Source organism: Lipotes vexillifer, unplaced genomic scaffold (assembly GCF_000442215.2).
Source record: "Lipotes vexillifer unplaced genomic scaffold, Lipotes_vexillifer_v1.1 scaffold232, whole genome shotgun sequence".
Taxonomy (NCBI): domain Eukaryota; kingdom Metazoa; phylum Chordata; class Mammalia; order Artiodactyla; family Lipotidae; genus Lipotes; species Lipotes vexillifer.
Genome location: NW_006793997.1, coordinates 707,916 through 721,640, shown reverse-complemented (window position 1 = coordinate 721,640; position 13,725 = coordinate 707,916). Strand labels below are relative to the sequence as shown.

The following is a 13,725-nucleotide window of genomic DNA, read 5'->3' as shown; positions in this document are numbered from 1 at the left end:
GATCTTGCATAATTCTTCTCAAAGGAATTCTTTACAGACATCTAAAAAAACCTCGTTATCATGAATTTTCATGACCTCTGGGTAGCGGGGGAGGTGAGTGGCAGGAATCTGTCCCCCTTGGAAGGAACCAGTTCCCAGAAAGCAACTCCCCTTACAAAGTTGTTTTCGTGCTAAAGCAGCAGTGTGGAATTGAGGTGTATTCTGAGGAGCTCAGTTTAAGGAACATTATGACGCTTTGTTTTGTTTTAAATACTTGCACTCCCTGCCCTAGCTGAGACCTTCACTTTTCCATCCAACCCTAGGGCTCTGGCCACCTTCTCTATGATTAGCAAATTTTTTCAGCTGAAAATGTTACCATCTTTTTAAAACAATGAACGAAGGAACCAGTGGATTACAGCATTGTTAGGCTTCATGCTTGTCTAATAAAAAACGGCTTAAAATACATCAAAATTTATGTCTGCGTCCATGACTGCCCAGCAAAGAATGAATCCATGTATTTTAACAATGCAACAGTGAAGTCCCAGCTGACTCTCTTACATACCAGAATCTTTTTGCTTCATTTAATAAGTACAGCCACATGTGTGTTTATCATTTTTTAGAGAGGAAGAGAATATCGTATACATGATCTTGAGAGTACATTTCTCCTTAGTGCTGTATTGGTTTGTTCCCTTGGTCATCTGTTCAGTCATACTTTCATTACCTTTGGGAAATTGCTAAGATGATTACTGCAAATGTTGCCCTTTTTTCATTAAAAATAGCTTCTGTGGTTTTTCTTATAAAAGCAAGATATGCTTATTGAATAAGAAAACAGATAAGCAAGAAGAATAAAAGTTAACTTGCTGGACCTCTCTGCCTGTATCTGCCTATATGTATATTTTTAATTTACAAAAATGACCTCACACTGTATATATTATTTACAACCTGTTTTTCCATGGTCAAGGCAATTTCATTTTGTTTGGCTACAGGTGGGCATGGAAGTGGCTCCACATCTCAAAGAAAGCCTAAATAAGAACTTCTTTGACTTCCTCCTCACATTCAAACAGGTAAGAGTACACTATCAATCAGAGCAGCTAATTGATGTAATAGCTACATGATCACAAATTCATAAAACCCAGTTGGTTTTCCAAGTCGAGATTGCCTTAAAGTTCTTTGAATGTGTAAACCCTATAAAATTACACTCGAGTCTGTTACACACAATTAAAACGTGCTGATTGTACTGAACAAGCAGAGAGGGTTAATATGCATGTGTTACCAGGAAACATCTCCCATTGATCAGCCTTTCTTCTTAGAATCTGCTGGCTCCATTTTTATCAGGTTACTTCTCTGCACAGCACACATTCCCAGAACAGCTCAGCCTGGTGACATGGGAAACTTTGTGTGTTTTTTTCTAGTTTAAAAAAACCCTGAGAAACCAGGCTATTTCTCTCGGGGCCATCCAAATGCTTGCAGATATGCGCAGTCTGTGAGTTACATGCTCTTCGTTTATTATGTGACTTCCCCTTCTTTTGAGTGTTTATTTGGTCTCCTGTAGATTCACGGCGATACGGTCCAGAACCAGCTGGTGCTCCAGGGAGTGGAGCTTCCATCCTACCTCCCCTTGTACTCGCCTGCCATGGACTGGATCTTCCAGTGCATTTCCTACCATGCCCCCGAGGTAACTGCCAGGTGGCGTCAGTGTGAAGCTCACCACCAAGGAGGGCTCCTCTCTTCTGTGTCGTAACAAGGCCTACACCTGTGTGCCCAGTGACATAATCAGGGCCCTTTCATAACGGCTCACTGTTGTGACTGGTTCTGCGCTCAGCACTTTTCCTGCCTTGCCTTGTTTACCAACTCTGGGAGGGGGATGTAGGGGCCCAGAGAGGCCAAATACCTACATAAAGTCACACAGCTAGAAAGTGGCAGTGACTGGACACAAACCCATTGAATCCGACTCCAGGGCCAGCAGGCTTCATTACCTCTTCACTAACCTTCATGCACTCCTTTTGTGTTGATAATAAGTTAATAAAGTCGTAAAGCAGGTAATATTTTCTCCATTTTATGGAAGGAAAGTGAAACTCAAGATACGTAATTGCTCTTATAAATTTTTTTTTCTTTTCTTTTTTGTCTAATTGAAGCATTGTCAGGGATTAAAGTGAAGTCAGAATCATAGCAGAAATACTCTTTTTCTTCCCTAAGACTGAGAAGCAATTTCAGTGGAACACCAGTTTCAGATTATCGCAATAACTGTGCTAGATGAAGCTTCTGTTGTCTTCTCGTTGATGGTTGAGGATTTATTCTTTGTGAGGGAAAAAGAGACCTTGCTACAAAACAAGGATGTTTGGAGTAAAGCAAAATTCAAATCCACCTGCCTTTTCCCTGTATCTGCAAACACATATTGACAGCTGTTAAGAAAAAAAAGGTACGACTTTGACTGAGCAATCCACTTTTTAAAATATCCAGTAGAAATAACTTGATGAGTGCATAAACACACACACATACACATGTGTAGCTGCGTTCACGCTAGTGAAACAGTGGAGACAGCCATCAGAAGGGGATTGGTTAAATTATGGTCTGTGTGCTCCGTGGAATGTTGTGGGGCCATTTAAGATGATGGAGACCCATGATGGAGTACACACTGATGTAAGGGGTGCTCAAGTGAAAAAAAGAAGTTACACCTGTTACTGTGTGTGTCCTAAGTGATAGTGTGGCCTAGTGTTCAAGTGTGGGCCCTGGAGTCAGGGTGCCTAACTGAATCTCAGCTCTGTTGTTTACAGCTGTCGGACTAAAGCAGAGGCCAAGTCACTTGTCCCTAATCACTCAGCTTTTTTCTTTATCTGTGAAATGGGAGCAGTAATAATTCCTGTTTTCTAGTCTACTGCATGGATCAAACAAGACAGTCCGTTTACAGTGCTTAGTGGAGAGCCCCACACGCAGCGCTTGAATGTTGTGTCATTGGGATTGCAAACGTGATTTTCATATCTGCACAAGAGAATTGGGAGAGAGATATGACAGAATATCGCTGGAGGGCAAGATTTTGGATCGTCTTATTTTTCTTGCCCTGTTTTTTAACTTTTCAGCAAGTATAATGTCTTGCATATATTTAAATTTTTCCAAATCCTAAAGTGTGAGGAGAAAAATAGGGACATCTCATATTTCAGGTGAATTTTTTACCATTGAGTAAATTGATTTTAAATCAAGCCAGTTTAACAGAAGATTCTTTGAAAACTTGCTGGCCGTTCTCTATGATCTTCAGTGTAGTCTCAGCCACCACACGCTGGCCCAGGCTCCTGGGAAGAGGTGTCGTGAACTTGACCAATTCAGCTGAATGACTGAAACCTATGAGCAAGACGGAATCATTTGAAAATGGGAACACTTACTTTTTTCTCCTTACTTTAATGAAAAGCAAAATTGGATTTAAAACAAAAAGTACATGTCATAAGGCATTCTTCCTTTTAAGCGCCAGTAATCTCAAAGGATGGCAGAAGCTGGGAGTAGAGCTTTCCTGGGGAGTAAAACTCTAGGAAATCATTATTGCACTAGAAGAAGTGATTAAAAAAATTAGGTCACCTGAATACTAAGAAACTCTGATTCTTGGGGCATTTAAATAAGGAACTTGCAGTGTCTCATAAAAAAAGTCATTTTCAAAATGTGGAAGAATTAATGTCAGTGTGCAGGGCGGTGCTGAAGATGTGTGTGGCAATATGATACCTAAAAGCTCTTTGACAGTGGCTGGGATGTGTCCACCGGGGAGTTGGAGCTGTGTGTGTCTGTAAGAGGCCACGCCTCCAGAATGTAGGAGTTTGTCTGCAGCAGCTGGCAATACACCTGACAGGTAGGTGTGAGAGAGGAAGGGAGAACTATCTAGATGAGAGAAGGGAGAAATGCCTTCAGCTGCAGATATCTGACATACGAAATTTCAGATCGAAATTGAAATATCAAATCCCTTCCCCCCAAAAAATCAAGGAGTGATTATTCAAAAAGCCTTTTTTGTTGTTGTTTAAAGACAGGATTTTTTCCCCTTATACAATTAAAATTAGAGTAAGTGAAAAACATTTATGCCCCCAATTTTAGGCACATTCTGCAGGGAAAAAAGCAACCGTTTCATAAAACCTGCTTTGGGGCAATGAAAACGAATCCCTTGATAAGCTTCTCATCATTTTCAGCAGCTTTTTATCTTGTCCGGTATAGAATCCCATGATCACTTGCTAAGCTGTGTGATGCAGGTTGTCACCGTTGAAGGAGGGAAGAGGAGAGTGGTAGAGGCTGGGGCAGGTAGTCGGGCAGACCTGGGTTCAAACTGTGGCTGTGTTGCCTTGGGCTGCTTTACCTTTTGTGTTTCAGTCTTACCAGCTGTAAAATGGGGCTAATAATAGAACCTTCCTCGAAGGGCTCTCACGAGATGACTGATAGTGCCCGTCAAGCGCATGGCCAAGAGCTGGTGCAAGGTAGGCAGCAGGCAGATGGGGGTGGTTGCCATTGTTGTCTTTGACCTCAACAGCAGATGGGAGCCTGGACTGACTTGAAGGCCAGGACATGAGCAGAGGGGCAGTAAGGAGGGCTTGAGGGACGGGACCTGTATAGACGGACATCATAAGGAGACAAGCATTACTGGAGAAGCGTGAGGGACTAGGCTGGCTGGGAGTGGCCCAGGCAGAGGTTGTTGAACGTCGTGTCGTGGAGACCAGGCAGCGCTTGAATATTTTTGATCAGGGGGATAATATGAAAAAAGTGGTGCTTGAAGATCAAACTGGCAGAAGCTTCTGAGGTGGACTAGAGGAGAACTGTTTGGTAGCCATGGAAAAAGCAAGAGGCAGAATGGATGGGAGAGTACATATTCATTGGAAAGAGTTTGGAAAAGACAGAAAGGTTCAAAGGAGAAAAGGAGCCGCCTAAAATTCTGTCATGAATAACTGGTCACTGCTAACGTTTTGGTGCATTTTCTTTTTAATATTTCTCTCTCCACTTTCATTCTTGCTCTGTAATTGTGTTTTGTAGATGAGAAATATTTCCTGTATGATTTTATGATGCTTTTCCCTCACTTAACATTATAACAAATACCTATTGTTAGGAAAATTTGGTGACCTTTCAGGAAGAGTTTAGAAGGCAGTGTTGGTTGGCTGTGAAGAATGGAGCAGGGAGATGGGTCTGAGATGCTGCTAAGCTTTGAGCCCTTAACCACCTCTTTCTGAGGCTCCCTCTGCCATGCGCCCCACAGGCACCCCTCGTTTTGTTGTGCTGTGCTTTATGAGCACTCCGCAAATAGTGCATTTTCATAAATTGAAGGTTTGTGGCAACCCTGCGTCGAGCAAGTCTATTGGTGCCATTTTTCTAACAGCATTTTGCTCACTTTGTGTCTCTGTGTCACAGTTTGGTAATTCTTGCAATATTTCAAACACTGACCTGTGATCAGTGATCTTTGATGTTACTATTGCAAAAAAAGTACGACTCACTGAAGGCTCAGATGATGTTTAGGATTTTTTAGCAATAAAATATTTTTTAATTAAAGTACGTACATTTTTTTAAGACATAATGCCATCCACATATAATAGACTACAGTAGAGTGTAAACATAACTTTTATTTGCACTGAGAAAGCAAAAAATTTGTGTGACTTGCTTTTTTGAAATATTCACTTTATAGCAGTGGTCTGGAGCAGAACCTGCAGTATCTCTGAGGTCTGCCTGTATTAGTTACTTTACTTGGGCTATCTTTTTTTTTTTTTTTTTTAAGACTCGATGTCACAGGAGGAGGTAGAAGTTGAAAGAAAGCAAGTAGGATGGCTTGGCTTATACACTTAGGTGTTCCTATAGGTCAATCTCACAGTTACTGTTAAAAGGTACCTATTTAATTAGAGGGAAGTTTAATCAAGAGTGGTGCTGTCCATGGTACCTGAAGACTTTGATAGTTCCTAGTACACAGGCCCCGTGTCCCCTGCATCGGCAGGCGGACTCTTAACCACTGCGCCACCAGGGAAGCCCTACTTGAGCTATCTTAATTCACTCTCAGAGCTTCCCCAAGCTAGGTGTTGCTGTTATCCCCATTTTACAGATGGGGTACCTGAGGCTTACAAACTTCTTACAGTCACACAGTTAGAAAGAAGTCATGTAGCCATTTTGGCAGTGACTGAAACCAACAGATTTGTTCCCTTGACTGCTTTAGACTCTTTCTTTCTAGGTGTCTCCTGTTAACTGCTACATTTTAAGGTGGGACTTGAACAGATTAACCCGTGGGACTGCTACTCTGATGGTCATACTATAAATTGCCCTTTAAACATTCTAATATATGATTAGGCTAGTAATGCAAATCTAAGACTAGTCTTGGTCGATGATAAATCCCTCTCAAGCATACAGCTGTGTTATTTTCATTCTTTTGCATTAGGAAAAAATCCCCAGAGAAAGATAAATAAAGGAAAAATTTAAAATTTCTCATTTTACTACCTGGGGTATAAAATTTCTTTTTATTCACACTGAAATATTTTATTTCTTTGAGACTTGAGCCATATTAACTCTGGATTGGAGGCAAGGTATTAGCTTTTAAGATTAGTTTATGATTTTGCCTACTGTTTTACATGTTTGTTTCATCTAGAAAAATAAGGAAAATGTGATATGTGTATCATTTAGTTCACTTTTTTTATGGAGCAATAATTGTAAATGCTGATTGGAAGGCTATTTAGTAAAAGTATAAGTACATATCTTCTGAGCACTCTGGGCTGCATATGAGTTAATCTCAGTTTAGAAAACAGAAATGTGTTATTGACCCAACTTCTTTTTTCTTTTCCTATACTTCTGAAGTGGGTAGATAACCCTAATCTGGAGATAACCTTAAAAATCCAGTAGTTAAATGTGATGGTGGCTATACAAATCCAAATATGTCAATGAAGTGTCACAAAGATATACCCTTTACCCCACAAAAAGAAAGGTGCATGAAAGACCTGGTGAAATAGTCTAGATAATTATATTATACCAATGTCAGTTTCCTGATTTTGACAATGCACTATAGTTATGTAAGCTGGGTGACGGTACCCAGCACCTATAGTATTTCTGCAATTTCTCATGAGGCTATAATTGGTTAAAAATAAAACATTTTAAAAACTTCATTAATTTGGAGCAGTTTGAAAAATAGTTACATACATGATGTGGATTCCTCAAGCATTAAAAAGAATGAGGTAGATTTGTGTGTACTAACATGGGAGGAGGGAGGCCCATGCTAGATTCTTGAGTAAAAAAGGCAAATTGTAGCTCAATATGTATAAGACTATCCATTTCTGTAAAACAGAGCAAAGGTCTTCTACAAGAAAAGCTACGTATTCATAGGGCGTAGACAAAGGCCTAGAAGGATAAACACCAAATGTTGACACTGTTGATCCCTAGGAAGTGGGAGTTGGGAGGGAGGGCACTCATAATTTACTTGATACATGACAATATTATTTGAACTTCTGTCCATAAGCATTTCTTATTTTTATAATTTTTATAAAAAACAATTATATAAACAAACGAAATGTAGGGGCCTACTGAATCTTCAAGTTCTGCTGTGTCTGTGAACATATATTCAGAGCTGCAAGTTTTTCAGTGGTTTATCTCAGCCAATAGGCTTTTTTCGATCTCAGTCTGCTTTGAACTGTTGTTCATCTTGTTCTTGCCAAAGATAATCAATCCTGTCACTTCCCAGGAAAAAAAAATTAATAACCTCTAACAGACCTTCCTGGGATCTATGTAGCATTTGGCTCCTGGACACTTAAGGGTAATGACAGTGAGCCCTTTTTTTTTTTTTTAAGTTATATTCTTGGATGCATTTTTAATGCATTCATCTCCTGTGGAAAGAGCACTTTTAAAGCATTTGTCTTGTCTTAATGGCCAAAACACTTTGTCCATATGTTAGCATTTGCCCTATTTCGTCTTTTCAGAAGTGGTGGGGGGGCCAAGATATAGCTCATTCATTTGTGCATGTGTGTGCACATGTGCACGTGCATGTGTGTGTATGAAAGAGAGAATAAGCATCTAAGGTCATGGATTTCTGTCTGATTTCCTCACTGCTATTCCCAGTGCCTAAAATAGTGGCTAGTACATTAAAGTTGCTTCACAGGCAGGTGTTGAGTGAGTGATTATTTGTGCATGTTAAGGAGTATCAATGTGATCATTATAAGAATATCTCTTTCCCAGTCTTCCCAGAAACCACTTTGATATTGGTCTTCATGAATGACTTTTCAAATATTAAATCCCCATGAATGGGTTAGGGAAGCCATTTGTGACATTGTCAATTTTATCATCAATTGGGATGCTGGCTGCAAGGAACAAACACCTAACTGGCCCTTCAAAAATAATTCAGTGTGGGCTTCCCTGGTGGCGCAGTGCTTGAGAGTCCGCCTGCCGATGCAGGAGACGCGGGTTCGTGCCCCATTTCGGGAAGATCCCACATGCCGCGGAGCGGCTGGGCCCGTGAGCCATGGCCACTGAGCCTGCGCGTCCGGAGCCTGTGCTCCGCAAATGGGAGAGGCCACAACAGTGAGAGGCCCGCATAACGCAAGGAAAAAAAAAATAATAATAATAATAATAATTCAGTGTGTTCTGTTGAATAACAAGTGAAGGCTCTGGGCCAGGCAGGTTCCGTTCTTTTCTCTGCTCTGCCATCCCCAGATAGCAGCAAAGTGGCTGTAGCCATTCCACACATAATGTCCAGACATGGCAGCATCTGAAGGCAGAAAGATGGGGAGTCTTCGGTTCCTCTTTAAGGACAACTTTGGGAATTCCCTGGTGGTCCAGTGGTTGGGACTCGGTGCTTTCACTGCTGAGGGCCTGGGTTCGATCCCTGGTCGAGGAACTCGGATCCCACGGGCTGTGCAGTGCGGCCAAAAAAAAAAAGGAAACTTTTCCTCTAAGCCCCCATCTAAGTAGCAAGAAATGGGTCATGTGCCCTGTCTAAACTCACCACTGGCAAGGGGAATGGGACCACCGTGATTGGCTTGGGCCTGTATTACTTTGCTTAGTATGTTTGGGCTGCTCTAAGAAAACACCACAAACTGGGTGGCTTATAAACAAAAGAAATTTATTCCTAATGGTTCTGGAGGTTGGGAAGTCCAGGATCAAGATGCTGGCAGATACAGTGTCTGGTGAGGGCCTACTTCCTTGTTCACTGACAGCTGTCTTCATGCTGTGTCTTCACAAGGCAGAAGGGACAAGGGAGCTTTCTTGGGCCACTTTTATAAGAGTACTAATTCCATTCATAAGGGCTCCACCCTTAAGACCTAATCACCTCCAAAAGACTCCACCTTCTAACACCATCAACTTGGGAATTAGGTGGCTATTCAGACCGTAGCAGGCTTCCATAATAGACTGGGTAGCTTAAACAACAGAAGTTTATTTTCTCAAAGTTTTGGAGGCTGGAAAGTTCAAGATCAAGGTGCCTGCAAGGTTGGTTTCTGGTGAGGCCTTTCTCCTGGGCTTACAGTCCACTGTCTTCTCACCGTGTCCTCTCCTGGTCTTGTCATCTGTGCATGTGTGTCCCTAGTCTCTCTTCCTCTTCTTCTAAGTACACCAGTCCTGTTGGACTAGGGCCGCACTCTTATGACCTCACTTAACATTAAGTAACTTTTTAAAAGCGCCATCCCCAAACACAGTCACACTGCGGGTTAGAGCTTCAGCATATGAATTTGGACGGGACATAATTCACTCCATAACAGGACCCAACCTGTATTTTGTTGGCAGAGACAGAAATCTGAATAAAATCAGGGTTCTGGGGTAAGGGGTACTGACAGTACCCCTCTCCACAAGCAACTATCACCTTAATTATTCAGGCAACACCCAGGATACAGAGGGACACAGCTGGAAAGGGTAGAATTTCACTAAAGAAGACTGATTTTATCTTTTGCCTTCTGGGCCAGACTTAGGTACAAATCTCATTTCTACCACTTAGTAGGAAGTGGCTTAACCTAGCTGAGTTTTGGCTTCCTCGTCTGTAAAGTGCTGATAATTGACATGGGCCTCAAAGGCCATTGTGAAGAGTAAATGGGAAAAGGTATGTAAAGCGCTTAGCCCAGTGCCTAGTGCTGTGCGCCTGGTGAGCTCTCAGTGTCGATGCTGCTGTTATCAACTCTTTTGTCCTGGGATTGACCTTGCCTGTGCCATTCAAAACCTTCCCCAAACCACTGCCCTATTGGTTACTTCTTCCATTGATTTTTTTAAAAAAAATAGGAGCTCTTTTAAAGATACGTAATTGTCTTAAGATAGCTCTAAAGCCATTAATAGTATCCCAATGAGTAAAACATTTACTTCCTTTTGGGGAAAAAAATGTCCTTCAAAATGCATGGAGAGGAAGTATAGTGAAGAGCATGGCCCTTGATGCCCGACTGCCCAGGTCGCGTCCAGCCCGCCGTAACTAGCCGTGTCACCTTGGCCCAAGCACATCACTGTTCAGTGGCTTGGTTTCTCGTCTGTGAAATGGGAGAATAGAGAGCCTGCCTCATGGTGGTTGTGAGAAGTGACATCACGAGTGCCAAGTACTTCTCACCGTGACTGGCCAGCACCAAGTACTGGCCCAGTGTTTGTTATTTGTTTTACTGAGAATTTCACAGACACCTCCTGAAATGGGGAGGAACAAGGCGGGTCTAGAATAGGTGAGGAGTAAAGCAGATTTCATTCTTGGTGCCCTAGAGCATAGGAGGTACCACTCTCATCATCCTCCAGTAATCTGTAGGTAGGATGGTAACCACCATCAGTAGATGGTATCATCTACTAAGGATGAGGAAAAGTAGTTGGTGAGACTGGATTTGAACCCAAGTGTGCCTGAGGCCAGGGCCCCAGCTCTTATCCATTATACTAAATGCCACAAGAGTGAGCTTGTTTTCTCCTCCATCCTCCCCATCCCTGCCAGGCACTGAGATAGAAATGGGCATGTGGCTGTATTTATTTTAGAGTATTGCTTTGGAAATCTGTTCCTGAGAAATGTTGCTTTAGATCCTCCAACTTGATGGTTTTTATCATTTTTTTGATTAGGCTCTGCTAACTGAGATGATGGAGAGATGTAAGAAACTAGGAAACAAGTAAGTATTTTGAAATTCGTAAAGCCTGTGTTTGAAAATGGACTTGGTTGCTTTTTTTTGAGGTTGGCATGCTTGCAGGGGCAAGAGGGCCAACAGAGAAGCAGGATGGCATGGAGGTCAGGAATGCTGGAGTCCAGGTGCCTGGCTTCAGAGCTTGGCTCCATTCTTTCTTAGCTTTCTGCCCTTGGGTCACTTACTTTGACCCCTCTGTGCCTCCAGCTCCTCCTCTGTAAAATGGGTATAATAATAGTTCTTTGCCTATGGGGCTGTGATAAGTGATAAGGTCAGTATAACAAATTTATGACTAACTTTCCCTATGGGGCTGTGATAAGTGATAAGGTCAGTATAAACTCGAATTCCTGTCTACCAGGCATAAGAGGTTTCTCCTCTGCTCTCCTTTTGGTGGCAGATGTGTGAGCAGCCTGGAGTGGATTTTGTTCACCACTGTGTCCCTAGGTCGTAGAACAGTGCTTTTCATAAGAGATGCGGATATATATTTGCAGCTTGGATCAGTATTCTTACTTAATATTTAGTTTTATTTGTGCACTGAAAGCTCAGTTTTCTTCTGTTTAAATGGATTTGATTACTTTCTTATTTACCTGTCCATCCATTGATCCATCTCCCCATTCACTCATCCATCCACCCATCCATCCATTCTTCCAGTCAGTTGAATATTAAGTTCTGAATATGCGTAAAACGCCGAGTTAGTCTCTAGAGGTTGCCTTTTTACTCCAGTCTTCTTATTTTTCCACCCTTACCATTAAAGGGCTATCAGTCATCTTTCCCAGCAACATACATCCTAAAATGAAAACGACTTCCATTAAGGGGAAGCTCTGCTGACGTGGGGCATGTGTGTGTGTCTTTCAGTGCCTTGCTGTTGAATTCCGTAATGTCAGCTTTCCAAGCCGAGTTCATCGCCACAAGGTCCATGGATTTCATTGGCATGATTAAAGAGTGCGATGAGTCTGGTTTCCCCAAGGTAGGCTCTTGACTTAATGCTTAGCGGAGAACAAATAGGCAGTGTTTGCCCAGTAGCTCCCCAGGGGGAGAGAGTTCGGAGTCAGGGGAAGCTCCAGCCAACAGGAAAACAAGCGAAGGCTCTGTTTCTGAAGAGTACGATGTCGAATGAGTTAGTGACTGGGGTTGTGAGACACGTGTAATTGCCGCGAGTCAGGCCTCCTTGAGTCCTAAATCTGTCAAATTAGCTCACTGTGAAATATTTAGGAAGAACTTTGGTCTTACATCCTTAAAATTATATCTTCACTCATTGTTTATGAAAAGCTTTGTCCAGGAGAATATTATGGCCCACAGGTTGGACCAGTACACAGAGCCAGCTCTCTGTTTTGAGCTTCTCAGTCTAACTTGCACAGGTCTGTGGTAGAACTTCAGAAAACGGTCGTTGGAAGATTAACCTCAAGACAGGCCAGCTATTACAGCCTTTTCCTTTATTGCCTCAAGTTACTCTGTACATCTCCAGGATCGTAATGGTTTGCTGTATTTCTTAGCATCTTCTCTTTCGCTCACTGGGCTTAAACTTGGCCTTGGCTAATCCTCCTGAGAGTGATCGACTTCAGATTCTCAATGAAGCTTGGAAAGTTATCACTAAATTGAAGAATCCACAGGTGGGTGACCATTTAGACCTTGTATTGACTGCTTTTTGTCCAAGTTATGCAGTATACTCTTTCTTTTAAAAAATTTCTCTTTCACCTAATCATCATTTTTTTTTAAAGAAATCTACTTTTAATTGCATTGTTTGTTAATCTGTAATGGAGAATTTATAGCTTTAAAGATGTATTTCTTTGATTTTTGTATCCCTAGCATGTCTTATTCTTGAGGCCTTAAGATGCACCAAAAGTGTAAAATTATAAATACTTGAAACTTTGAAAGACCTGTAGCTTTGCAAGGAGCATTCAAAGTACAGCAGTCTGTAGCACGGTTGACCTTGGAACAGCATGGGTTTGAGCTGCGCAGATCCACTTATACATGGAATTTTTTTTCAATAGTAAATACTATGCAACCTATGGTTGGTTGAATCCACAGAAGTGGAATCGCAAATACGGAGGAATCGTGGATACAGGGGGCTGACTATAAGTTATATGTGGATTTTTGACTGCGTGGAGGATCAGTGCCCCTAACCCCTGCATTTTTTAAGGGTCAAGTTGTATTTGGATTTGAAAAAAAACAATTTATTGGTTAGATATTCCTAAATTGAAGATCAGTAGTCAAGCCAGTGATTAGCAAAAGGGAATTCCAGTTTCCTTCCCTTGAACGGACAGCTGAAGCCTCTTTCTCCCCATCCTTCTGACACGGGAAGTCTTGGGAAGATGGACCAACTGATGTTAGTTTCTGTAATGCATGTAGTGCTGGTCATCATGTTGTAGGTTTGGGTTTTATGCCTCACTGTCCTTTCAGGCAGTGTGCCAGCAATTTATGTGGCTGCCACTAGGGAAATGCTGTTGGCTGTCTTTGTGGCCCAACTTCACCACACCCTGCACTGTTCCTCTCCTACTAGCAGCATGTCCTTGTTCATTTAGTTTGTTGTAACAGAATATGATAGATCATGTGGCTTATGTACAAAAGAAATTTATTTCTCACATTTCTGGAGGCTGGAAGTACAAGGTCAGGTGGCCAGCATGGTTGGGTTCTGGTGAGGACCCTCTTCTAGGTTGCAGCCTGCCAGCTTCTCCTCCTCACATCGCAGAAAGAGGGAAAG

General features: G+C 42.0%; 1 protein-coding gene across 1 annotated transcript in view; it reads left to right on the top strand.

Annotated features, from left to right (window-relative positions):
* VPS35L (VPS35 endosomal protein sorting factor like) overlaps nucleotides 1–13,725 on the top strand; it is a 132,667-nt gene that overhangs the window by 47,524 nt on the left and 71,418 nt on the right. Inside the window, 5 exon segments of the mRNA XM_007466923.1 lie at nucleotides 966–1,043; nucleotides 1,532–1,654; nucleotides 10,966–11,012; nucleotides 11,880–11,991; nucleotides 12,518–12,634. Of these exon segments, the coding sequence (XP_007466985.1) occupies nucleotides 966–1,043; nucleotides 1,532–1,654; nucleotides 10,966–11,012; nucleotides 11,880–11,991; nucleotides 12,518–12,634 (477 nt within the window).